At 47.7% G+C, this 25,809-nt stretch overlaps 1 protein-coding gene across 4 annotated transcripts; it reads left to right on the forward strand.

Moving 5' to 3' along the window:
• The first annotated feature begins 211 nt into the window (after window positions 1-211).
• Window positions 212-25,468, forward strand: SLC41A3 (solute carrier family 41 member 3). Of its 4 annotated transcripts, none has more exons than XM_033071921.2 (12): window positions 240-300; window positions 1,039-1,152; window positions 1,320-1,636; window positions 11,810-11,917; window positions 12,705-12,776; window positions 13,579-13,723; window positions 15,685-15,831; window positions 18,449-18,593; window positions 19,299-19,378; window positions 21,050-21,184; window positions 21,970-22,118; window positions 24,565-25,468. In XM_033071921.2, exons 3-12 carry the CDS (start codon window positions 1,346-1,348, stop codon window positions 24,748-24,750), a joined length of 1,458 nt encoding a protein of 485 aa, XP_032927812.1. In that variant the 5' UTR covers window positions 240-300; window positions 1,039-1,152; window positions 1,320-1,345; the 3' UTR covers window positions 24,751-25,468. The 4 variants fall into 4 exon arrangements, with proteins under 4 accessions (XP_032927811.1, XP_032927812.1, XP_032927814.1 ...); XM_033071923.2 differs by having other exon boundaries at window positions 1,039-1,124; XM_033071920.2 differs by lacking the exon at window positions 1,039-1,152 and having other exon boundaries at window positions 212-300.
• Window positions 25,469-25,809: the final 341 nt, after the last annotated feature.

The following is a 25,809-nucleotide window of genomic DNA, read 5'->3' on the forward strand; positions in this document are numbered from 1 at the left end:
GGGGGACAGAAGGGACAGAAGGGACAGAGGAGGGACAGCGGGGGTACAGCAGGGCACAGAGGAGGGTACAGCCGTCCTTGCTGTTGTGTCCCCGGGGGCCGGGGCTCCGGGCGGGGCCGGGGCTGTGCCGGGGCTCCGGCGGTGCGGGCAGGAACCGGCGGCTGCCACTCACGGCAGCGCCTCCGCCTCCGCCTGCGCGGCGGGGCCGGGCCCGGGGCCGGCCCAGATGTGGCGGGAGCTCGGCGGGCTGGCAGCGGGGACAGCCCCGGCACGGGCAGCGCCCGGGCACCCACCGAGCCGGTAAGCGGGGCCGGGGCCGCGGTTCCTCCTCCCTCACGGAGGGATTTTGTCCTGCCCATCCTTCCTGCCCTCCCTGCCCAGTCCTGGCCGAGGCCTCCCAGCTGTTTTCCCCACTATCCAGATGTTGCGGCAAGAAGAGGGCTGGTCCATCCTGGGATAGATAGGGGTGTTAGGGGTCCGTCCTGGAAATGAGAGCATCAGAGAACAGCTGGCAGAGGTTGATCCAGATGAGGGCTGGCAGGAGGTGATGGGTGAAAGACTTGGGCCAGCAGTGGGACGGGCAGCCTGAATGAGGGTTCTGTCAATAAATGAGATCTGATGGCAGCAAAAGGGCTGCTGGTTAGAATTTTTCATGCTTATTTTTTCGTGTTAGATGGTGTGGGGTCGTGGCAACTTCCCTGTAGATGGATGAGTCATGTAGTGCATGCGTGTCAACTAAGGCACAAAAAGAAGGAAAAGTATCCAGATTAGCATGAAAATCAAAGAATTGTCCTGTTATTGAGGAGTGGTGCAAGCTGTGCCAGGCAGTAAGCACAGTGCACACCTGAATGCTAGTCCTTTGCTGGACTGTGGGATGCTAGGATCGAGGAAGGCACAGTCTGCTCCTATTTCTTGACTAGGGATCAGGTCCTGAAAAGGGCTGGATTCTGCTGGGCTCAGAAGTTCTTGCAACTCCCAGGGTGAGAGCTGGTGGGTCAAGGGTTCAGGCCATGTGCAGCACCTTCTGCATTCTTCCAGGTGTTCTCAGGGGAAGAGCCAGGATGCTCAGCAAGCACTGCAGCATGAACACAGGCCTAGGAAGAGATGCAGCTGCAGAAAGGGAGGTTGGTTTGACACTATACAAAGTTGAAGGTAAACTAAGTACTAGTATTTGGGCCAGCAGAATATCTTGGGTTTGGGGAGTAAGTGGTAGTTTGCCTTCAGGTTACTGGAGTGCACACAATGCCAAAGAATTTCCTGTCTCTCACCTACCTGATAGTTCTTTTTGTGATCTCACTGTTTCTGACTTTGTTTTTCAGAAAAACTGTGATTCAAGAAAGCCGCCATGAAAGGTGAGGAAGTTCGGCAGAGGAGAAAAGAGGGCAGGTCTAGGAATGGAGAGCGATCCAGGCACAAAGGAAGGAGCAAGGGCAAACACAGAGAGAGCCGGCTCGGCAGCCAGGAGCCAGAGGATGTCTCTGTGCATGCCCAGCAGAAGCTGCTGGCTGAGGAGAAAGCGGCCATGGCAAAGTCACAGGAAGAGTCAGCAATCTCAATTTGCCTGCAAGTGCTCCTACCATACCTCCTAGCTGGGCTTGGCATGGTCCTGGCAGGAATGGTTTTGGATTATGTTCAGGTAAGGGAAGGAAACTCATCTGACACATCTGATATGGGATAAGTGGGAGAAACTCCTCTGACATACCTGATATGGGATAATGGGAGAAGCTCCTCTGACATACCTGATATGGGATAAGTGGGGACTTTTCTTCACAGGCAGGGGATTTGCTCTGGGAATGGCACAGTTGGGAGGATTGGCAGCAGTTCCCTATGCTGACATGTCCCTCAAAGTCAGCTATTATGTACTGAGCAGCTCTCAAGAGATGCGTGGTGCTTTTCTGGCCTCTTTCCTCCTCTGGATAAAAAAGAGAACGCAGTACTGAAGAGTACATGTAGGATGATTAGGAATGTGCAGTCCTGTGCAGAGATGTCCCCTGGGTCCTGGGAAGAGGGTGGGTGAGTGCAGCTCAGCCCAGGGCGGGGATGGCACAGGCTTTCCTGCAGCAGGTACACTGGTGACATCACTCATGGGTGCAGCTCTGGACAGTCCTGCACCCGCTGCTTCCTTGCCCAAGGCCACAGCCAGCCCAGCACTCTTCATACAACAGCTCAGACCTGCTCTGCACCACATCTTTTCCTAAGGAAAGGATGAGATGTGCATCTCACAGCAGATTACTTGAATTATTTAAGTCCCATTTCTGACTTTGTGGTGGTCAGGATGAGACCTTTCCTCCTATGGTGCAGCAATACAAACCTTTAAGGCAATGATCAGCACCTAATTTTGGACAGCTTAAAGCTGCAGGAGATTTCCAGATTATAAATTTCCATGCCTTTGCACTCTGGGCTACTCTAACAATGTGCCTTTTTGGTTAACCTTGTTATTTGACTAACTAGCTGTGAGGTCAAACAACCCTGACCTATCTGATACAGTGACACAGAAACTACTGTGCTTACACTGACAACTTCCACAAATGTGGAGCTGTGCTCCTTTGTCATTAACCCAGGGCTGATTCCCTGAGCTAGAAGAGCTATAAAGGAGTGACACAGTATCCTTAACTGACCTTAGCATGTACTTGTTACCCAGCAGAATGTCTAGTCAGGTCACAGAACAGCAGGCAAATCCAGAACCCAGTGTCAAACTACTTTTTGTCTCCTTAGACATTATTCTCAAGAGTCTTGAATACTGAGCAGTCACTTCCATTTTCATTTTTTAGACTTTTTAGAGCTGCCTGTTCCTATGGATCTCTGACATTAAATGTATGTTTCTTCCTACTGTGAGTTATTAAAGTATTAAATGGATTGCAGATGGGTTTATGATGTTGGAGGAGGACTTTTTCTTCAATATTTCTTCCCAGGGAGATTTTTTTTCCTAGGAGGAACTGAGCCACTAATATGAACAGAATGTGAGACAAACCTCATTCTCCTCTGAAACTGCAAAAGTCTGTTTTCTGTTTTTGCAAATAAAGACCCCACTAAAAGCCATCATATTAGTTCTTGAAGCATGGGAAATCAACCCATGCAACGCCTCATAGGAAAGGTGGCTTTTGGCAGTTAGCACAGTGGCTAATGGCCATGGGCTGCTTGAGCACATCTCATCGAGGACTTGCTGCTGCCCTTCCTTCCTGAGCCAGTCCTACCTTTGCCTGGCTGCTGCTGCTGTTTCTGTGGGACAGCAGTGGATCCCAGAGAGTCCCTGGGCTCCAGGCACTCTCCATCTCCCTGCTTTCCATCTCTCCACAAAAGTTCTCTTCTCTGCCCTTTCCTAAAGCAGCGAGGAGAAGAGCAAGGTTAGAAACAAAAGTACACTGCTTGATGTAAAAGAGAGATCCCAGAGCCAGCAGTGGTAGTGCTCAAGCAACTGAGACATTAATCCCTGAAAAGCATCGTTCTCCTGTGAGCCCATGGTGTTGGAATAGTGCTGCCTGTGTCCAGCACTGCCACATTGTGAGAGCATTCATGGGCATTTCTGTCTCTTCTTTGCAGGGATGACAAGGTAGGTATAAAACTGTGCTCTCAGACACTTGCCATCTTTCTGTTCTGCTCTGACTCCTCCAGGACAGTGCTACTTGTTGACTAGTTGGCCACATCAGGACAGGGTGTATCTGTGGGCAGAGGAGGGCAGCAGTGCCCCTCCCCAGCTTTTGCCACCTTGACTGGTACAGCCATGAGCTATTGGTGTTTTTTTCTTCTTTTCACTAGCTAGTTACAATCTTTTTCCCACTGTTGAGCAATGCTCTCTTTCTTCTCAAACCTGATCTATCTTTTCTGGACAAATAAGGTATATTTCTTTGCCAGGAAAAAGTGATGCATCCCTCTGCTGATAAATATGGTGTAGCTCTATATCAGAGGCTCCTTAAATGCATAATAAAATGACCCAGTGTACACACATGGGTCATCTGAACCAATTACCTCTCTGCATACTGATTTATCGGTTGAGGGCTTTTTATGGTGCTTGCTTAGAAGGAGAGAGATGGAGCGTGATAAACTCATAAACCCTGTCAGGCTGACGCTTTTGTACAGGATGTGTTGCTGCTGTGTTTTTTTAATGTCATTTGAGTCATTTAGGCTCATTGATATTTCCTTTACATTACTGTTTCTGCCTGTCATCAATCCAGTTGGCTGATACAGTGGCATATGGGACTAGATAAGCACATTATTAGAACTTGAAAACCTATGTTTTTGTCCAGAAATTGTCTTTTATTTCCTTGAAGCCTCTGTGAATGACTAACCAGAACTGGGCTTTCAGATTGTCATTTCCCTCTTCCCAGCTGGTATAAAGAGGTTGGGTCATGTGTGGCTATTACAGGATTTTTATTAACCTGACTATTCCAGATATTGTGGGACCTTTTTCTCCAGTTAAATTAGCTAAAATGTACTCTCCTGTTAGCTTTCAGCTAACTGGACCATTATTAGGTGGTGGAGACACGTGTACACAAGGCAGCTGGGAGTGGACAAGGTTTTAGGGGCTGTACCAAAATAACAGCCTAGAAAGCAACGAAGGACAGAGCCTCTGTAGCTTGTGTTTGTTTTCCACTCTGCCTTGCTGCCAGGGAGATGTGCTCTGTCACCTCAGTTTGTGTGAATTCAGACCAGAGGAACACTGTCTAAATGGCTGAGAGCTTCCTCAGCTCCCAGTTTAGCTGCCAGCATGTCATGTTCTCTCCAGCTCCCCCGCAATGCTGGGGACCCTGCCACAAGGACAGAGTCCACAAGCCATTAGCCTTTTTCTCTCTGCAGAGAATGTGAGGAAAGGGGTTGATCCATCCTAAAAGGTGTTTTTTAAAGCTTTTTGACCCTCTGATTCAACTAATTTGCCCAAATTAATTATTAGAAAGGAGCCCAAGCACAATGCTATGACTATTTTCCCTACATACTTGACTTTGAGCTGAAGTCTTTATGCAGCAGGATACAAACTTTTGGCTGTATGCAGCCATGGTGCAGCTCTGAATTTTGAGCTTGTATAAGCTGCTTAACCATGAATCCTCTGGGGTGAGACCCCTCTCTCGAAGACAGTACCTTCCAGGGAGCGTGCAGGAGCAGTGCTCCATTCCAGAACAGGAAGGGTGCCCTGCTCACAGCCTGCCCTTTCTCTTCCTTGTCTGTGGTGCAGAGAGATTATGGAGCTACCTTAAATAAGCTCGGCTAGGACTCTTATCTTGGCCTTTGCAAACTAGCAGAAAGTTGAAGTGATGACAGCAGATAAGGCTGTTCGCTTTTGAAGCTTATTGGCTGGTTCTGTGAACTTTTTTCCCCCAGAGAGCCAGTCATTCAGAGGTACAGCTGGCACAGGGGATTGTTCTGTCCGGAGCCATGGAGCGGACATGGCTCCAGGAGGGCAGATCTGGTGTCACCAGCCGGCCCAGCCGTGTCACCTGCCCGCCGATGGGAGCTGCGTAATTCCGTCAGCTGAGACCAACGCGGGCTCCCGCTTTCCTTGACCTTTCCTCACCTTGCACAAGTGCAGAATGGACCCTGGCTGGTAGCTGCCCTCCTGCTCGGCCTCGGGACAGCGAGGAAAGTTCAGCAGTGCTTTGGTGGGAGCGAGGGAGCTGGGCTGGTTTGCAGCAGGCTTACACATTAAACCGTCGTATCAAACGCGCCGCGCTCCGACAAGAGATGTAACCCGAGGAGAAAGGACAGCAGTGTGCTGAGCACGCTGAGCGATTCTTGTGTGACCTGTCACTCTTTCAGTGCTGGAGCCTGAGCAGGTCTTACTGGTTTTTACCGAAGTGGTGGGAGCTGAATGGGGTGTGGGCTCGTTTCTATTCGTCCACAGGCATCTCTACAATCTTCTCTTCTCTTTTTTAATCCCCCACTGGATATAAATCAGAGAAATTGTGTCCATCGAGTTTGCTGCCACCTGGGCTCAACCCAGCTGAACCAATTTTGGAGGATACCCTTGCTGCAATCATCTGGACGTGCTCCTAGGAGGAGAAGAAACTAAAGGAATTTGGCATCGTTGCTGTAGTTTGAGGAAAAACATTCCTTCTGACTTTGGAGAGAGCTACGAGGAGGATCTGTGGGATGTCCTGATCTCCCTCCGTTTTCCTGCTGAGCATGGGGTAACAGTGTGTGACCATGGTGGTCACCCAGTTACAGCTGGAACTGTGCTTCCACGGCAAGAAGCTGAGAGGTTTCACCTGCAAGTTGACCAGGTCAGCCAATGGATTTCTCCCAGAGACTTCCTTCTCCATTGCCTCCCAGATTTTTGTGCCGTTCCTTCTGGCTGGCTTGGGAATGGTGGCTGCTGGCCTCTTGATGGATGTTGTTCAAGTAGGTACCTGTGATTAGGCAACTTGCAGTGAGAGGGTGGGCTAAGGCTCTGACCTTGAGTGTTTGTGCTTGCTTGTTTTTAAGGAGTGTGGTCCTAGCAGCCAGTCAGCAGTATGGCTGTGGGCTTTTTCTCTGCTGGAGGGACACTATCTCCTTTAGATCCTTCAGAGCAGTAGCTAGGTTCCTTGTAATGTGGGATACTGGATTTCAGATAGCTGCCTAACGTTAGACTGGGCACTCCCTTTTCTCTATCGAGCTGAACACTTTGGTAAAGACTCCTGTGAAGCTACTGAATCAGGCTGCAGCATATTCCCCTGTTGCATGATATCATTTCTTTCCTTCAAAAATTGCTGATAAGGAGATATAGGTCAGGGTTATTATTAACTACTTGCTTTATGAAGAAGCAAGTTCATGCTTTCAGTACTTTGCAAGCAACCTAAAGTAATCTTTGGTCTAGAAAGCACCTAGATACTGTGATGAGAGGCATGCCGCCATAAAATGATGGTATTTTGAGGTATTGCCTACAAACTGAGATCTTCTTGGGCTCTTTCTGAGGTGGGTATAAATTTAGAACAACTTCCACTGACTGCCAGAGAGTGCTGCTGCCTTTACACCATTGTGCCCACAACCAGGATCTATCCCATCTGTCATTCCTTTCTACCAGTGGCACAAATAGAAATGCAAAATTTGATCTAGTTTGGGCATCTCGTGGCCGTGGATTTACAAATCAAAAGGCTGGCAGAGTTTCCCAAGGATATATCCTGTACTCTGAGCTCACTGGAGTACATTGGATTCTCTGGCACTAATACTGCAGGAGGAGCTAAATATGGATACTTGAATGTTTGGAAAGACAATACCTTGCTTGTTTTTTTCTTGCACTGGAAGAAACAAAGAAGGCAGAGAAGTTGAACTAAAGGGAACAGAAGGAATATCAAAGAAGGGTTAACTGGAGTGGCACAGGCTGCTGCTGTGCTGTGTTTGTCATCTCCACCTTGTGCTGTGCTTAGGCACAGACCTGTCCTGCAGCATTACAGAAGTTCTCAAACTACCCAAGATGTTATGTTAATAGTTAGCATTTGTCTCAAAGAAGGAGAAAGACATAGCATATACCCACTGTGTACCTTGGAGTGAATAGGTCTTTGTCTAGAAGAAATCGATTCACTTGCTAAGAACTGAGCTGTGTTACAAACTGTAACTCTATCCAAACTGATAGGAAACACAAGCCATGTGTGTGTGTACACTGCACCTGTCCTTTAAATAACAATGTGCAATCTAGTTTGTGTATTTGCTCACTTGACTCCCAGAAACGGGGTCAGGTGTAAACCACAACCACAGGAAGTGTGTCTTCTGGTGAACTGTGTTGAAATAGAAGCCATCAGTCCATGGGTTCAGCTCCCAGAGGAGGAAGCCCAGAGCACTGTCAGTCACATCTGGCACAGGAGAGATGTTAGTGGGGTGAGCTGCCGTGGTAGCAGCAACCTCATAGCTAAAACCAAAACCACTAGCTGGGAAAATGCAGAGATCTTAGCCTTTAAAGGTTTGGGATATTCTCCTGTGCTTCTTTGTCTTTGAGCTGTTTATTTTCAACTTCCTGCAAGTGTGAGAGCCAGAAACTCACAGTTGTGTCCAACTAAAACCTGACACTGTTTGTTTGCTTGAGGCCAGGTACCGTAAGACTCGCACTGTCACTCATGAGGGCTCACATACTCAAACTACAGGTTTTTCAAGTCCAGGAGTCTGTGATTTGCCCATTTTCTAGTGGTTCTTCTGGCTAAGGAATGTTTTGCCCTATTTGTAGTGACTGCACAACTTTCTTAGGAAACTCTGTGTCTGCTTTGGACAGGGAGATATATGGGCAAGCTTAAGGATGGTATCTAGAGCATAGATAATACTGAGTTTAATCCTGCTTTTTATTACATATCAAATATCTTGAAATAACTTGGTTCTGTGTTGTAAGTCCAGCTGATGCTGTCTTTTGCAGGGCTCATACTGCTGTAAAGACAACAAAATGTAAATTGCTCATTTGTATCCTATCAAACTTCTCAGGATTTTAGCAGTTTCTGATCTGCTCTGGGATGAAACCAAGAACTTTTTAAAAGAAAAATCATCAGAAGAGATTTGTCTAGCTCAGTTGACTGACTCTAAGGCTCAGACTGACTCTAAGGCTCAGACTCTAGCTCAGTCCCATGTAGGAAAAGGATGCCCAAAGAAGTAGATATTTGCCATTTTCTCTTCCAGTGTGTGCAGGTGATGCAGTCTCTGCAGGGCTGATAGCATGGCACAGGTTTTGTCCTTCTGGACATTTCTGCCTCTGCTCCAGTGATCCTTGGCCCACTGGTCCATCTGGATTCTGGGCTGGCTGGCATTGCTGGAGACCAGCAAGGGTCAGTGTTTGGCTCACTTTACAGCAAGGTGAAAAATCATATTGAAGCTGGATGGTCAGATTTCAAACCAGAGAATTCAGGGGGAAAGCTTCCCTTTCATTTTCCCTTTCCATGCCACAGGAGTGGGACACAATCCAAATGAAAATCACAGATGTAAGATATCTCTGTCCTTCATTGACAAAAGCCCATGAGGTGATTAGCTTTGAAAAGAATTTTGAATTAGCATCCATTTTGTACTCTAGGATATTTTGATCTTTCTGTTGACTTGTTCAGAGCAATGGAAAATCTCTGAGGCTTCTGAGCTGCTGGAAGATGATGGGAGATGATGTCCTGGGGAGGTAACAGGATGTGGTTGGGTCAGTGAGGACAGTGTGAGGAGCTCCAGCAGGGCTGCCCTGAGGGTGGGGGCTGGCTCAGTACATCCATGATAACCTCTTTTCCCCATGAGCAGACCCAGCGGCTCTGGGTAGAACATGGGGTAAACCAAGCTTCTTCAGAGCTGAGTTTTAGGGCTGAAACTCCATTATGAAAATGTGAAGTGGGAAAGAGTCTCTTTCTGGCACTGTGTCCCCCTGTGTGGGGATGCAATGCTGCATGGAATCTCTTTGTTCTTTCTAGGCCAGGTTTCATCTCAAAGGACAGAGACATTCCCCAGGCTTTGGCCAGGTGTCCTCATTCAGGTAGTTCCTTCTCTGCATGGCTCCAAACTGCCCCCTCAGCCACTCCTCCAGCTGACATCCTGCAAGTTGATGGCACAGGCATCATCTGTTTATTCTGTATTTCTGCAGCCACTGCCACAGTGGAGTCCTGGCTGTTGTGGTATAAATAATTATGACTCTGTCCTTAGGCTCTCGCTGAGTCACTAATGAGACTGAAATAGAGGCAATTAAGTCAGCTTTTTTTATTAGTACAGTTGTGTGATTATTAATTGTTCAGAGCTTTCAGGTGTAATTATATGTAAGGCAGAGTCCCAAAAAGTCATGCCTCATATGCTGAAACTTCTGTTCTGATGGCTTGAGACCTGCAAAATATATTATGCCACAAGTGTTGGAGCTTACCAAGATACACCAAAGTCATATTTCCCAAAGGTGGCGTGCACAGAAAATGCAAAAGTTGCTTTTCTGTGGATTTCTATTTATGTCTTTTTATGTGCAGAATATACAAGGTCTTAAGTATGAATTTCTGCATGCCTCTATGCTTTAAATGATTATGGGGGTTTAGATTGTGACTATGAAGTCTGTTTTTTCTCCAATTTCTTTTGAAGGTGTCAAAGATGTGTTTGGATCTTTATTCTTAATTAAAGAGAGAGGAGAGAGGGGGATATGAATCTTTAAAAGAGATGTCCACCCTTAGCTTTTCTCATGTATTTAAGTTTCATGTTAACAAATTGAAACAAAACTGTAGTGTGTCAAATAAGGGAACAATTTTTGTGTTGCTGGTTGTTTATGCAACAGTAACATACCTTGTACATTTTGAAACGTGCCTGTTTCCAGGTCCCCACTGCCAGGAAAAGTGCCTTTTATATATTGATAACATTATATATTGATAACAACGTTTTGTCTGTTACCTGCACTTCTGAGGTGCCTTGCACCACATGCTCAGGACTGGCTCAGCCCCAATTTCTTTCATCCTGACTGAGAAGAAGCTGTGAGGTTTTCCCAGCAGACAGACACTGCCTTCCCCCAGCTTCCTGCAGCTTCCCATGGCACAGCCAGAAAAAAACCAGCGAGCTCTTACACCCTGTATACAATTCCTAACTGGCTGAATGTGCCACCATTTGTGGAGTGTCCACCTGCCTGGATATTCAGGTTTGGAGAATCCCAGTAGATGTAAAAGAGGTGGGTAGGGATGTGCTGTTTGGTTTGTCCTCTAGTGCCAGAATTCAGGACCACCATGGGTACGAGCCAGTGACAAATAAAATAGTGAACAAATTGATGTGCAGCTAAACTGTGGAAATTTTTGCTACAGGGATGGCACATGGGTCAGAGGGGGCAGTTTGGATGAGGACCTCACCCTCAGTACCCTGTGGCAGATATCATAGTCTGGAAAATATACAGGAGAATTATCCCATTTATTTGTCATTTTGTAGATTCTTGTTTTATACACCCAAACTGGATTATTGGCAGAGCTAAGGATGGGTTGGATGGACCTTTGATCTGACTCATTGCAGCCACCCTTTTTTCATTGTATTCTGCTCTTGGATGCTGGGCTCGTTACTTTTCCTTCATGCTGAGTGGCTCCATTCTGTGATTTCAACCTCATTTAAACCTCTCTGGCTACAGCAGGCTTTGCCAACACCCCTGAATGCACAGAAGAGGAACAAATTCTATTCCAAGGCACCGTATGGTACAAAAACTAGAGAAGACATGTCAGTCAACAAAGTTTCTTACGTTTTCAGATTGGTGTTGCAGCTGATTCAACAGCTTTGTACAGTTCAGCTTCAGAGGAGCAACAACAGTAAAGATATTGGCCTGGCAGTTTGGCTTATGAGAGATCTTAATTCAAGACCTTTTTCCAGCTTTTTCCAGAATGTACTTGGTAATAGGAAGATTTAGGAATTGCCTGTGGAGAAGAGATGCAAAAATCTTCTTCCCTCCCTCAACCAGTCTTAGATGCTTGACTAGAAGTTTGGTAAGAAAAGACAGACACAGCCTCTTGTTGTGAGATCATTTTCCAGATCTTTGTTTTTGTTCTTATGAGTTTGGTTAGCAACAGAGATTGCTGTATCTAGTGTCAATGCAAAGAATGGAGAACATGCTCTATTTCATTTGGCTTGTGAACCTTAATTACTTTTAATGTTGATCTTGGCTGACACTGTAGATAGATTTTGATTTGTGGGTTTCTAAAATCTTCTGTTTCCCCTAGAAAGATCCTTCCCCGTTAGGGCAGTGCTGTGCTGTGCATGAAATGAGAAAGATCACTGCAAGCTGACAATTCCTTCCTTCACTCTAGAAATGCAAAATATTAAATTCTTCATGGCAGCCTCTGTGTGCACAGGATGGCTGGAGGTGGGACAAGGACCTGCTGCCCTGGGGTGCAACAGCACTGGACTGCTCAGCATCACAAAGTGAGGTCACTGCTTTGCTCTCTTGCAGCACTGGGATGTGTTCCGGACAATCACAGAAGTGTTTATCCTGGTTCCTGCCTTGGTTGGCCTGAAGGGCAATCTGGAGATGACACTGGCATCCAGGCTCTCCACTGCTGTGAGTGCTGGGGGGTGTTGGAGGGGGGTGATTAGCTGGAGACATCAGGAGATTCTTCATTTATGTAATCACACTGTGTATGAGAGATGCCCTTTCCTGCTAAGTAGAAACTAGTGGGGTGTGAGTATTAAAATAATGTGTTTGCCCTCATTTTGTAACTGGAACAGAGAATTTCCATCTGCACTTTGAAGGTGAATTAATCCCTGGGTGGCCACTTGCTGATATTTGGGGCCCTGTGACACATGAAGGAGACAAAGCCAGGGCTCCACAGCTGTCAGCTTCAGTACAGGATTGCTTTACTGTGGGTATTGATCCTGGAGGGCTTCCCAGCAGTCCCACCCTGGGGGAGCAGATCCAGGCTTCCCAGAACCTGCAGCTGCTTTTGCTACTCCCTATTTGATCTCTTCTACCTCCCTAAGCAATTTTGTTTGCTTTGGCCTTTTGTTATTATGCCTCAGGAGAAACTGTAGCTTACTAGAGCAATTTAAGAGGAACAAAGGAGGAAAAATGGATTAATTTGTTCAGCTTTTTGTCTGTGTGGGCTGTGTTGGATACACCCACCCCACCTTTAGCTGGGTGCCCTGCAACACCTCTGCACCTCCAGTGTGAGCCTCTGATGCCCGTGGGACACTGGGCTGGTGGAAAAGTGTCAGGAAGTGCAGGGAAGGCTGGGGGGTGGTCACCTGCATTTGCCTCTCTCTGACAGCCCCTTTCCCCCAGTGACCAGCTGGAACTGCCTTCAGCAGCCACAGAAACAGCTTTTCAGGGTATCTCTCTTGACTCCTAGGCTAACACTGGACAGATGGATGATGCCCAGAAGCAATGGAAAATGGCCACCTGCAATTTAGCCCTTATCCAGGTGAGTCACTTCAGCTGGGAGATTAAAAAGTCCCTTTTCTCTTGCTGTGCTGCAGAGCAGCAGCATCTGTTCCAGCAGTGCTGAGTGCAGGGCTGGTGATTTGGGGCAGGTATCCTCAACACAACCAAGCAGAGCCAGGACTTGACCTCCAATAAAGCTCAGTGTGGCCCCAGAGCTTGTAGTTTAGCTGTAAAACACACCTAGACATTCATTGCCTTTGTGGACAAACTGAACTGATAAAACTCCTTTTGCAGCAGGAGCTGTGGCACAATCCCTGTTTCACAGCAGCCCCTGGATAAAGCCTGTCATTTACTGGCAGTGTTTGGGAATCAGCCTTGGGCAGGAGGGGAGAGATGGGAAAAATTGCCTCCTGTAGCTCCTTCTGCTTGTTAAAAGCCAGGAGCCAGCCTAGAGTTTGCAGATGGCAAGACCACAGGGCTGGTGACAAGTGTCTGTGTGCCTTCCCTTATCTCCCTGCACAGCTCCAAGCTCCCCAGGAGTGCAGTGCTGCTGGGGAGCCCCTTTTTGTGCTGACCAGGGCTATTTCTTTGCTGATGGACTCGGTGTCCTTTGCTGAAGTGTTATCTGCCCTTTGCAGACCCCTAGAATTGTTCCCCAAACTGTCAGGATTTCTTTTTTGATCTAGTGGAGCCTTGCAGGGATGCTGTTTAAATACTCCCACAATCAGCATCTGTGCCAGGCTTTGCCCTCCAAGCTGTGTGGCAGTGCTGCTCCCATGTGGAGCCAGGGCTGCCTGGGGGCAGATGTGGGTGAGTGCTCACCAGCTGTCCTTTGTCCCCAGGTCCAGGCCACTGTGGTGGGACTCCTGGCTGCTGTGGCTGCTGTGATCCTGGGAGCCATCTCCAAGGGCTCTGTGGAGCTGAGCCAGGCTGCTGTGCTGTGTGCCAGCAGTGTGACCACGGCCTTCATAGCTGCTCTGTCCCTTGGTGAGTGGTGCTGCTTCCTCAGATCAACCAGGTGGGGAATGAACTGTCCCTTCCAGGTGGCATCCCTCTGGTCTGGCAGAGGAGGGGTGCAGGGAGCTGTGCCTGCTGCTTTCATCCTCTCTGCATCCTGCCTGTTCAGCATCCACAGGCAGCAGTGGAAATGTCCTTCACCTGCCACATGAGAAATGCCCCATGCTGTCCATGGTGCACAAACAGCCCCTCTCCGTGTCTCTGGGCTGTCACATGAGCCATCACACCGGCCCTTTCCCAGGGGAGGGTGCAATAATGTCACCAGGGAACGGAGGGGCTGCTAGCGCACAAATCCAGACCATCCTCCAGATGGTCACCCCACACCCTGAGCAGGGCTGTAGTTTGCCTGCTGGGAGCTGGGAGCCAGCCAATCCTCTGCCCTGGCTCTTCCCCTTCCAGGGGAAGGGCTGGACAGTAGGAGCTGCTCTGTGGCCTGAAGATCTCCAGTTTGTAGGTCTGCCATAGGAGGGCAGCATGATACCCTGAATAGAGGCAGCTGGCACAGAGACACCGCAAGTTTTCTAAATGAGAGGGACAAGTTAGAACAAGTGCATACCCCGGAGTGGGAGTGGAAGGGTGGCTGTAGATGCCTTTGATGAAAAACGTGGGATGAGGCAGTTGTTAAAAAACAGCAGCCCAGTTTTCATTACTCTTCCCTACAATCTCCCTGCTCAGAGAGGCTTTGCTGCTGCATTGTCTCAGGTTTGCTGATGACATTGGTTTTTTCCCTGGACACAGTCACAGGCAGCCTGTGTGTGGGTGTCCCCGATGGGAAGCTGCTGTTTTTATGGCCAGGGAGGGAAGCAGCACGAACTGTGCCATGGGGAGGGGAGTGTGGGTGTCTGGGGTGGCTGCTGTGGAAATGTCATCTTGTGTTTTTGTGTAAGGGATGTTGTATCAGGGAAGATGCACGTGTGGCATTTGTTGGGGTAGAGCTGATGCTCCTGTGCATGCTCAGCTTTGGTGGGGCTGTGTAGACAGGCACAGAGAGGCTGTGAGCTGGAGGGAATCACCATTTCTCAGGATTCCTTTGGTGCAGCCTGTCAGCCACAGAACAACTTTGAAGGGATGTCTTGTGTCTTGTCTCAAGGCTGCCTTTGCTACTTAGCAGTAGAGCCTAGCCAGGCAGGGCTTATTCCAGAGGCTTCTTCCAGGCCTGTGAGAGATCTGATAGCTGAGGATTCCTAAGTGTTCATCAGGGTTTGGGGTTTGTGTTCCTAAACTTACTTGGGCGAGCAAAACTTCCCTTCTCCCCAACAATGCTGAAAAGCAGCTCAATATTGCAGGTGAACCTCAGAGGACAAGGGAAGAGATGTGGGCCACCACCATGACCCCTTGGCTCTGGAGCTGCTCACAGCATCCACCCAATGCAAATTAAAGCAGGCTCAGAGATTCTGGGACATGAGGGCTCTGTGGCTGGGCTGAAAGGCTAATGCAGGCTACTGTAAGGAAGATCATTGCTCCTTGTTGATTCAAACTTTGAGAAATTTCAGTCTAATATGGAAAATAACTTTGTGCTGTGGAATCCAGAGGAGGGGAAGGCACCAGGAGGCTGCTGCATGCCTGCTGTGTGCTTATCTATGAGTGTGCTTCATGCCTGGTCCTGCTTCAAGGCAGCAAAGATTAAGCTGCTCAGGAGGGGAGCTTCTACATTTGGGCTGCCTGCTGGTATCTCCTTTGATCCCTGGAATTTTCCTGTGTGCCTCTGGGCCCTTGTTGCAGTTTGTAAGGACAGAGTCATGCACTTCAGGTTGGTGAAAACAAGAGGACGAATTCTGGAGGTGTCCAATCTCCAGCTGCATGGTGCTGTGCTGGGCAATGTGCTTCTTGCTTCTCTCAGACCCTCACATCCCTCTGGGAACCAGAAGAGCAGCTCTGGGGTACAACTCAGCAGAATTCTTTCTCTGATGCCTGCTCTGTGTCTTCTCTAGGTCTGGTGATGATTGGTGTGATCATCGGAGCAAGGAAGGTTGGGATCAATCCAGACAATGTCGCCACACCCATAGCAGCGAGCCTTGGAGATCTGATAACCCTTTCCCTCCTCGCTGGAATCAGCAGCACACTCTTCAAATACATAGGTACAGTGTTCAGCAGGGAGCTGCAGCTCAGCAAGGGGGCTCACAAATCCTTGTGAAATTATTGCAGGCTGCCTCAGCATTCCTGGCGCGTTTCAGAATGGAGGCTGTTGTGCCACTGGGGTAGAAAAATGACTAGAGAGGCTTTTTCCAGACTCTGTTTTAGTTACAAACTGGAAGGCAGAGCCTAATAAACACAACTGGGATTTGTCAAAGAAATGACCAACATGTATTGTGCAGCTTTGGAACAGAAGGCTGACATATGTGACACTGCCTCTGTTCCTCAATCTGTCACTAGCCAAGCAAAACTACTTCCTGTGCATGGGTAATAGCAGGTCCTTCTTCACAAGGCAATTTCAAGGTTTTGGCACAAGTAAAATATCCTTGTGTCCTCTCACATGGAGAATCATGGATGAACAAGATACTCAGCTGGAGGGAAGCAGCCTGCAGTGTTTTGTGCCTGCAGGACTCTGAACAGGAGCTGTGGTCTGGGGTTAGCTGTGCTGCTGGTTGCCAAAGGCTTGGGCACCTGATGGCCCTCAGAAGCTCAAAACATCACTGACATGTATCTGTTGTTTTTACAGTGTTAGGCTACTTACTGTGAGCCTAAGCTTAGAAGAGAAATGGGAAAATAAACAGATCCAGCAAACTCAATAGCATTTGAAACCCAAACTGTTGCTTCAGACCGAGCAGAAGCAATGAGGCAGCTGTTCTCAGTTTGCATAACTCATTGCATGTGCAAGCACAAGTGAGGGAGTAAAGGAGCACACACTACAGGGAGAAGCCTGTGTATTGCTTCCATCCAGTCCTCCTTGAGCTTCAGAGGTGCTTTTCTTTTTAATAGGATTTTTCCATGATGCCATCACACCTGCCTCTGTAAAGCTAATCTGTCTTTCAGCTGTATGCCTCAGATAATATCTCCCAGGGAGCACAGGGCAGAACAACATGATAACCTCTATGGCTGTGACCAGAGAGCATTGCTGGGGTTGCCAGAGTAGTTTGAAGAGCCTCTTGAGATGGAAAATAGTCAGCACACAGACACCAAGTCATTGGGAGCATGAAGTGAAGCAGGTAGGAGGATGGCACTTCTGATGGTGCTTGAACAAATCCATTTCCCTGCCCAGTGTGTAATAAGGTACAGGTCACACTCTAAAAACTTCTGGGTTCTACCAAAATGTATATGTATCCTTCAGAAATACTGATGAGTCTGTAAAGTTTGAAGTGCTGTGCACCACCTGGTGCAGCACCTTTTCCTTCTGCAGAATATCCTCTTGCCAGAGAAGATATTTTTTTTAAATTTTTAAATTGCCTCTGGTCCTTCTCAGTCCTGCATAAGGGAGATACAAACTGAACTGTGCCAAAGGGTTTCAGCTTGCTTGTGGGCTGCCTGTGAGAGAATGTGGCAGAACTGGAATGTGGAGCCTGAAGACCATTCATCCTACCAGGAGTCTTTCTGTGGGCTCTGATGAGGTTTGATCAACTCCAGTGCTGTGTGTCTGCATTATTTAAGAAGGAATTAATTGCACAAAACGACATGTGGTGGGGGTAAGAGACCCAGTACAGCAGTTAAATCTGTCCTACAGCCCAGCTGTCCTGGATGACTCCAGGGGGTGAAGTGCACTGACAAAACTCTTGGCTCCCCAGAAGGAGCTGCAGTTCAGTGCCCACTGAAGCCACTCATGAAGAGCTGCAGCTCTTTGTGTAAGAGCTTTCATTCACAGAAGATGCCATCACGTCAGTGCTGTCGCATCCAGGTAGCCCAAGGCCCTGGCAATGGTGTTTTCAAAAATGCACACTTTGAGCTGCTTCATCTCCCAGATTACCTGCAAGCTTGGCATTACATCCCACTGCATTTGGCCCCAGCTCAGAGACCAGATGGAGAGCTTTGTTGAAGAAGCATTTTTGTATCAAAAGGGTTGGCACCAGCCCCATTGCTCGGAGGTGTTTCTCATGCTTCTCAGTCATGTTTATTTTCTTTTAGTGCCGCACATCTACTTATTCTTTAATTTCTTTGCTTCTAAAGATCACTCCAAGGCTATGCCTCTGCTAAATGGAAAAAGCACCTAGTGGAAGCACATGCAAGCTAGCACAAAAGAAACCCCAGATCTTAACTGGCTTATACGTGCCAGAGAACATTTGTTCCTATAGAGCAGACCAGCTGCTCAGCAATTCTGCTAGCTTGCCTCTTAAAATACTTCTTACCTCTTGTTTTAGGTGGAGGTATGAGGTGTCTGCCCTGAGTGGGATACAGCTTCCACACAGGAGTTTCCTCCTTGCCCTGCTGTTTGATTTGTACCCCGATGCCAGAAATTTTGTAACTTTTTGCCTTTCTTAGTTGGAGATGGAATTGGAGAGTTGTTTGTCTTCAAATATAACTTGCTTTGATTCCTGCTGATTTACAAACAGCATCCTCTAGCCGTGAATTTCAGGGATTAATTATGGATTTCTGTGGTGGAATGAGGTGGTTTTGTGGGGACTATCACATTTCATGTGATTTTTCCTCTAACATAACTCGGTTGGAGCAGGAGTCCTGCTGCATTTCTTCCAATCTTTGTGCAATACGATTTTGGCAACCAGTGAAGCTATGGCCATTTAATTCAAGGTTTCTTTTCCTTGCCAGATATGAAGTACCTTTCTCCTCTGATCTGTGCTGTGTTCATTGTCATGATCCCTCTCTGGATTGCTATTGCCAAGCAAAGTCCTTCCCTGGCTGAAGTCCTGAAGTCTGGGTGGCAGCCGGTGATTGTAGCCATGAGCATCAGCAGGTAAAGGAGGCACTGCTCCCAGCCCTGTGTGCACATTGCAGAGACACCCTGGGCTCACTTACAAGGCCATCAAAGGTGGCACTGGGAGGGACAGCAGAAGGGCATTTGCCCTTGGTGACTCTCCAGCAAGACAGCAAATAAGGAGCCCCCACAGGACTGGGAAAAGCAAATCATTCTAAGTGTCACTGGCACATCCAGGCACCACATGGGTGAAAGCCAGGAAACTGAAAGCACAGATGATGATCACCACAAATTGTCAGGCTTCAATTGTCACAAATTGTCAGGATTCAACCTCATTCTTATCCAGCTGTAAAGAGAAAATACTGGTAAATGTAGAGCCAGGTAATTCAATCTTCCTGTGCTACATCTTTCATCTGAGATCTGGAAAAGAATTAAAAAACATGCTAAGGCCAGTACAGTATAGAAATATAACAAAACCTTGTGGGAGGATGATAATGCTTTCCTGACTACTGCCAGTTTTGCTTGGGGGTGGGCAAGGAGGTCCTCCTGAACTCATTATGCCAACAAAAAAATCTGTAATGCTTTCTGTTGGTGGAAACTGAGCTGTAAAAGGAGGACATGGTGAACAGTCTAGCCCTGGCAATGGAAAAGATGCATAACCCATATCAGTGTGCTATTTTCACAGTGTAGGAACTGCCCTGTGAAAAGATTGATCCAACCTCATTTCCTGTCCTTTTTTAACAGCATTGGTGGGCTCATCCTGGACAAAACTGTAACTGACCCAAACTTTGAAGGCATGGCAGTTTTCACACCTGTGATTAATGGTAGGTTGGGCATGGGGGCTCTGTGCATGCTTTTATTTACACCTCCCCTTCCTCCCAAGGGTTCTGGCTTCCATCATTGCCCCTACACTGAGATCAGTGCTCAAGTCCCTGCTCCCATCATGAGTGGAAGTGAAACTACTGGTCCCCATCACATTCCTGCTTAGGTTTTGAAGTGTCTCTGGAGCAAAAGAGCAGCAAGGACAGAACTGTACAAAAAGGTTAACAGCATCTCTGAGAGCTGCATTGACACTTTTCATAAAATCAAACCTACTGGGATGTCACAATAAATCCATTTCCCCTTGTTTCCTTCCCTCCACTCAGTAATTTGTGCAGTGCAGTCATCCCCTATACAGGTTGTTGATAAATATGAATAGAATAAGATTACATATGTATCTAAAAGATTGTATGTATGGGTTGGATTTAATTAGATTTATAGATATATATGAACATATTTTGTGTGTATATTTGTATTTATAGTGACAGCACTTTTATACACACACCTATCAGCTGCTGGGGATGCTGGTATCAGTGAAGAACCATTAGATGATTTTTCTGCTGTTATAACATTCTTGTAGGACATGCCCATTCCAGGTTCCTAGGGCCTCATGCCAACCTAAAGCATGGTGTCCTGTTTGCTGGGTGTCACCCAGCTGCCACCATCCTGGGTCTGCACAAAGACAGCCACAAACCCTTCCAGCACAGTTAGTCAAGGAGCCTGCTTGGGAAAGTCCACAGCCCTTTATTTGAGCAATGAGAGCCCCAGACATGGCTCTGTGGGGGCAGGTGACCCCTTTGGCAGAGCTGCTGGCGCAGCTGTGCAGTGCTCTGTGTCTTTGCACGGCAGCTCTTCACTCTGTGTGTGCAAAGCGTGGCGTGCGTGGCTCAGACAGCTCCCATCTCCAGCTACAGAGACACAGCCTGAGTATTTTCACTTTGATTCCCATCTGGAAAATCTCACATTTAATGATGATTTCTTCTCCATGGAAGAGAAAACATGAGAAGCCTGTGGCATCTGGCTTACCATTATCTTTTCTGTGGCATTTCCACCCTGAAAATACTTAGGGTGGTGGAAGTTCGCTCCACAGATCATTATCCCTCTATATTCTGCTGGAAAATGTAGCTGTTTTTTCATGTTTGCTACAATTAATCAGTCTGGAAGGAATTAATTTACTTTAATTAACTAACATATTTGGGTTCTAATTCATTCTCATGATTCTTTCTCATTTAACAAGTGTGTTGGTACCTTCAGATACACATACAATCACTCTCTGTGGCGTTTTGTTGTCTTTTAAACAATAATGATTGTCTGAGTGAGTAAATCCAAGAAGTGGCCATGAGCAGCATCTGCACTGCCTTCCCCAGGTGTTGCTCACAGACTGTGTCAAACCAGGGGCAATTACATCATCTTCAGAGGCCACGTGGCATTCACACCCAGTGCTGGGGAGAAAGGGAAAATGTTCTCAGTCAGCAGTGAGAAGAATACAATTACTGGAGCCTTCCTGATTTTTAGAAGCTGTTCCTGCAAAGTGAATAGTGCAGCACCACTTGGGATCAGAGATCAGGTTTTCTCTTTCTCCCACTGCTGCTCTCAGTGAGTGCAGGTGGGCTCACCATAGATGTTTCCTGCTGTGGTGAAGGTGGTTTTTAGTTTTCTGTGTTTTGTCCTCTCAGGTGTTGGAGGGAATCTGGTGGCCATCCAAGCCAGCCGAATTTCTACATTCCTGCACTTCTGGAGCATGCCTGGAGTGTTGCCATACAAGATGAGGCAAAATTGGCCCAACCCATGCACCACCTTCTTCTCATCAGGTACACCCTGAACCCTTGGTGTCCACGTCTCAAGGCTGTCATACAGGCAGCTCCTTTCCCTGGCTGGTGAAGGACTAGGTGCGTCTCAAAGGCAGAACTTTCCCCTTCCACAGAGAATACTCAGATCAGAGAGGAAGCATCTTTGCAGTGGGCAGTGAGAAAAAAAGGCTTATGGCATGTTTGCTCACCAGCATGCAAAGAAAGTGGTCTTCAGGGAGCACTCAAGAAAGTAATTGAAAAAGAATCTTAGATTTGATCTAACAGAAAGCCATTTTAATGGCCAGCCTAGAGCCATCACCTGTGGACAGAGCAGTGAATAGACCATAATCTTGCTAAAAATCAGCAATTCCTCCATCTTCAGCACTGGAAATACTTAAGCATCAGCAAAACTCAATTTTCAGTTTGTTGTCTTTATAGAGTTCCTCTTGATTTTCCCTGTTAGGTTGGGAGTTAGTGCTAGATCAAACTATAAACTGGGAAAATCTGTTGCAGTGAGGCAGAGCAGAAGCTGTGGGAGGCAGAGAGCAGCTGAGAGGAGTGTCTGCAAGAGTCAGAGTGGATCAGCACGGAGCACAAAGCCTTTGGTGTGTAGCTTCAGTGCTAGACAGAGCTGCTGGGCTGATCCTGCAGATGCTTCCTGTGTCTGTGTGACCTAGAGAAGGCATCAGCAATGAGGTTGGTGGGAAGGGGAAGCCCCAGGTTTATGCATTAAAATATGCACTGTGTGCTGTTCTCCCCTCACCCTGCAGCTGCTGTCACCCCATTTCTGTCTCTGTGCTCTGCAGGGGTGAATTCCAAGTCAGCCCGGGTCCTGTTCCTCCTGGTGATCCCAGGACACCTCGTGTTCCTCTATACCATCCATCTGCTGCAGGGAGGCCACACATCCCTGTCCTTCACCTTTGTGATGTTCTATCTGGCTGCTGCTTTGCTGCAGGTAAGCCCCAAACTCTGATCCAGAAGGAATCTATCAGATAACACAAAACCAGCATTCTCCAGGTTAGAAAGGAGTCACAGTAAAACATTCAGCAGCAGCCTCTGTTTCCTGTCATTTCAGGCATGCTTCTACCAAGAGTCCTGTCCATTCTGTAGGTCCAGGAATCCTTCACCCAAACTGCCAGGCTCTAGTTTCCCACATAGCACAGCTCAGCTTTAGGGTGAGTGAGGGATCAGGTGTGAGAGGAGGAAAAAGTTCTCAGAATCCACTGAGCTGCAGTAAGTGTGCAGAGACACACTTAGCAAGGAAGTACCTTGTTTTGAGATGTTCACTCCTTGAGTCTCTGAGCTCCAGGTGTCTCCAGGCTGCTTCTGTCAGCCCAGCAAGGGGCAAGTGAGGAGCAGAGAGCTCCAGCCAGCACATTTCCCCACCCATTTGGAAACCACTGACACATATGTGTGTAGAAAACAAAAGGAAAGCCCAAACCCTGAGCAGTTCACCTTCAAAAGTAAAAATTCCTGGTAGGCAGTGAGCGGATTATCTGATTTGTCCTGCTTGTTCTCTTTTGCTATTTTTCCTGCCTTGTAAACTTTATTTTTCTCACTCAGAAATGCATGTGGCTGTTGCCTGCACTCACAGAGGCTCTGACTTCACTTGCCCTTTTAAATCAGTGATTCATTGATTTGCATGATGAGGTGGCTGACTCTCACTTTGCCTTACAAGCAGCCTTGTGTCTGAGGGTGAATTCCTTGTGTGTGTAAACAATCAGTTTTTCTCGACCTTTGCACAACCCTAAGCCCAGCAGCACGGCCACAGTTGCAAAGGAAAATATTTATTCTTCTCTTTATGCATCGAGGTAACTCCTTGACCAAAGCCAAGCATGAAAATACAAGGAATAAATGACAGCATACAGAGCAGCATCCCAGCAACACCACTGACCCCGAGAGATTCCCAGGGAGGCCAGTGGAGCAGAATCCGCTCAGCCTGGCCCTTTTTTCCTCTCTGTTAGATTTATAAAAAAAGACAGAAAGAAAGAGGGTTGGGGGAAAGTTTTGGTCAGTTGGAGGAAGCCCAAGGTCAGAGGCTCAGACAACATGACCTCAGAGGAGTGATTGAATGGACTGGGGTTAACAGTCCAAAGTAAAGAGGCTTGGGAAAAATCTGGTTAACAGCCTTTAAACTACCGAATTTCTGTAGGGAGGGACAGAATAACATTTGCTATGTGGTCACTAGGGGAGGAAACATGAAATCATGGATTTCAAATGGAAGAAGGCAGATTTGTGTTAGCTAGGCCTTGGGAAAAACAAAAACGGAGAAAAAAACCATGGGGCTGATTGCTTAGTGTGGCATCCCCATCTCTGAGGGTTGTTTAGCACAAGTCAAACAAATTTTCCACCAGGAAAAATGTGGATGTATTTGATCCTGAACTGAGGAAGAATGATCTATGTAAAACTCTCAAGTTCCCAGCCAGCTTTAGTTTCTGTGATTCTGTTATTTAATTTACTTCTCCCATCTCTCCTCCTCCCTTTCTCCCAACCCAGCTTGCAGTTTTCACCTTTAGAAATGCTGCCTCAGGCTTTGGTTCCTGATGTGCTGTGGTCTCCCATGGAGGGACCACAGATGTTGGGTGCAAATTCTTAATTCAATTAACTTGACAGTCTTTAATCTTTAACCGAAGTATTTTTTTCCTCCATCTGTTTATCAGAATTGGGAATGAAATAAGAATTAAAAGAAATCACAACAAAGATTTTTAAACTGTTGAGATGAAAAAAAGATTTATTTTTTTTTAACATGTCAGTTCTGCTTGGGATAGCTTTGATGTAAAAACTGCCTCAAACTCCAGTTGTCCACTGAGACTTTTAGGAAAAACAAAGTAGACAAGATCTGAATTTCTAATGGAAAAAAAGAAGAATGAGGAGAAAAAAGTTTGGCTAGGAACTTGTCCTTTGGGGTTGCCTGCATATTCATAGGAACCCTTCATCTGGTGGAGTGAGTGGGAGCACTCCCATTCACAGCGCAGGAACAGGAACTGCACCTTTGGGAGATGTTTTTGGTGTGGGCAGGCTCTGCTTTGGGCAGGCAGAGGTGGTGAGCAGTTCCAGCAGGGTCTCCACACTTGAGGCTGGCAGCAGAGGGCTGGGGCACTGTGGGTTATGTGATGCCAAAGAGTAGGAGTCAGCTACACCCATCCCATCCCATGCCATCCCATCCCATGCCATCCCATCCCATCCCATCCCATCCCATCCCATCCCATCCCATCCCATCCCATCCCATCCCATCCCATCCCATCCCATCCCATCCCACTGAGACCCTTGGCTCTCTGGGGCAGGGGTGAGTGCTCAGTGCTCCCTGTAGCCCTGGTGCCCTGGCATGGCCACATCACTTTGGCTTTGAGCCCAGGCTGTGTTTCCTTCCTGCTGCCTCACAGCCTGTCTGTCCCTCTCAGGTGGGGATCCTGCTCTACGTGGCCGACCTGATCGTGCGCCTGATGTGGAGGAAGGCTCTGGACCCAGACAATTTCTCCATCCCCTACCTCACTGCCCTGGGTGATCTCCTGGGCACTGGATTCCTGGCCATCTGTTTCCGCCTCGTTTGGCTCATCCACGGCACAGAAATGAACCTGGGGAACTGAGAGCCCGTGTGCTGCTGTCATCCCTCGTGCCACACGGTGCTTTCCTGCTGGCCACCGGGGGACCTGGCCATCAGTGCTGGGTCACCAGCTGGGCTGGGCCTCTCCTGCCACCCCAACACCCTCCTGCCCTCCCCGTCGTGCCTTACAGCCGGGCTCGCCGGCCCCGAGGAATCAGCACCACAAACTCGCACCCTTGCAAGGGGCAAGGCTGCTTTAAGGAGCACCCTGCTGCTCACACCTGCACCTGGCAAACAAGGCAACAAGGAGCATTTGGGCCACTGGGAAGGGAGGAGCATTTGGGTTGTGGTCTCAGTCCCACCGAGGCTGCTCCTGCCGAGGTCACTGTGTCTGATCCTGCAAGTGGATGTTGCAGCCCCTCCATCGGACTCCGACTTTCCATCAAGGGAAATTCTTTATTCACCCAAGTTCTGTCGTGCTGAACCCTTGGAGTAGCAGAGCAGGTCTTTAAACTTGTCTCTCTCCATCGCTCAGAGGCACAGGAGCTGAGGCAGGGAGCTGCTGGCTCGTGCCCAGCAGGAGGTTATCTAGGGATACCACCTACCTGCCCTGGCAGCATTGCTGGTGTCTGACCAAAAAGCTGGTTAGATTGCATTTTGGGGGCAGGAAGATTTGTTTTTACGGTTTATGAAATGTCCAGTAGTTAAAATGTTTATAGAAACACACACATAAATAAAGTGGGTTAAAAAAAATGCTGTCGATTTGTGGGTTGCTTTTTTCTTGCCATGACTCTGCTTGTTTCTAGTTCTAACTTGTCAGGTAGAGCTTCTTGCTTTTTTCTCATCCATTCAGGGTTGGACAACACAATTTTAATAGGGCTTCAGGAAAATCAGTGTTTCCTAACCAAGAACTTTTTGCCACCCACATGTTTCAGGTGAGAATTAAAGCCTCTCCCACAGTCACCATTAACAGTTGCTCTGGAATGAGTCCAGAAGCTTCCTGTGTTGCTCTGGGTGACAATCAGCACAGGGCTGTGGCCAGTGACTCCTCAGGTCCCTGCTCCAGGGTGGCAATCTGATGCTACCAGGGACATGTCAGGGA

The sequence above is a fragment of the Catharus ustulatus genome, chromosome 13 (assembly GCF_009819885.2).
Source record: "Catharus ustulatus isolate bCatUst1 chromosome 13, bCatUst1.pri.v2, whole genome shotgun sequence".
Taxonomy (NCBI): domain Eukaryota; kingdom Metazoa; phylum Chordata; class Aves; order Passeriformes; family Turdidae; genus Catharus; species Catharus ustulatus.

What these genes read in the sequence shown, in the direction of transcription:
- SLC41A3 (XM_033071920.2), top strand. Translation starts at nt 1,346, where the DNA reads ATGAAAGGTGAGGAAGTTCGGCAGAGGAGAAAAGAGGGCAGGTCTAGG. An exon ending in CATCCAGGCTCTCCACTGCT is followed by an intron (nt 11,918 to 12,704) that starts GTGAGTGCTGGG and finishes CTTGACTCCTAG; the next exon opens with GCTAACACTGGACAGATGGA. An exon ending in GTAGCCATGAGCATCAGCAG is followed by an intron (nt 18,594 to 19,298) that starts GTAAAGGAGGCA and finishes CTTTTTTAACAG; the next exon opens with CATTGGTGGGCTCATCCTGG.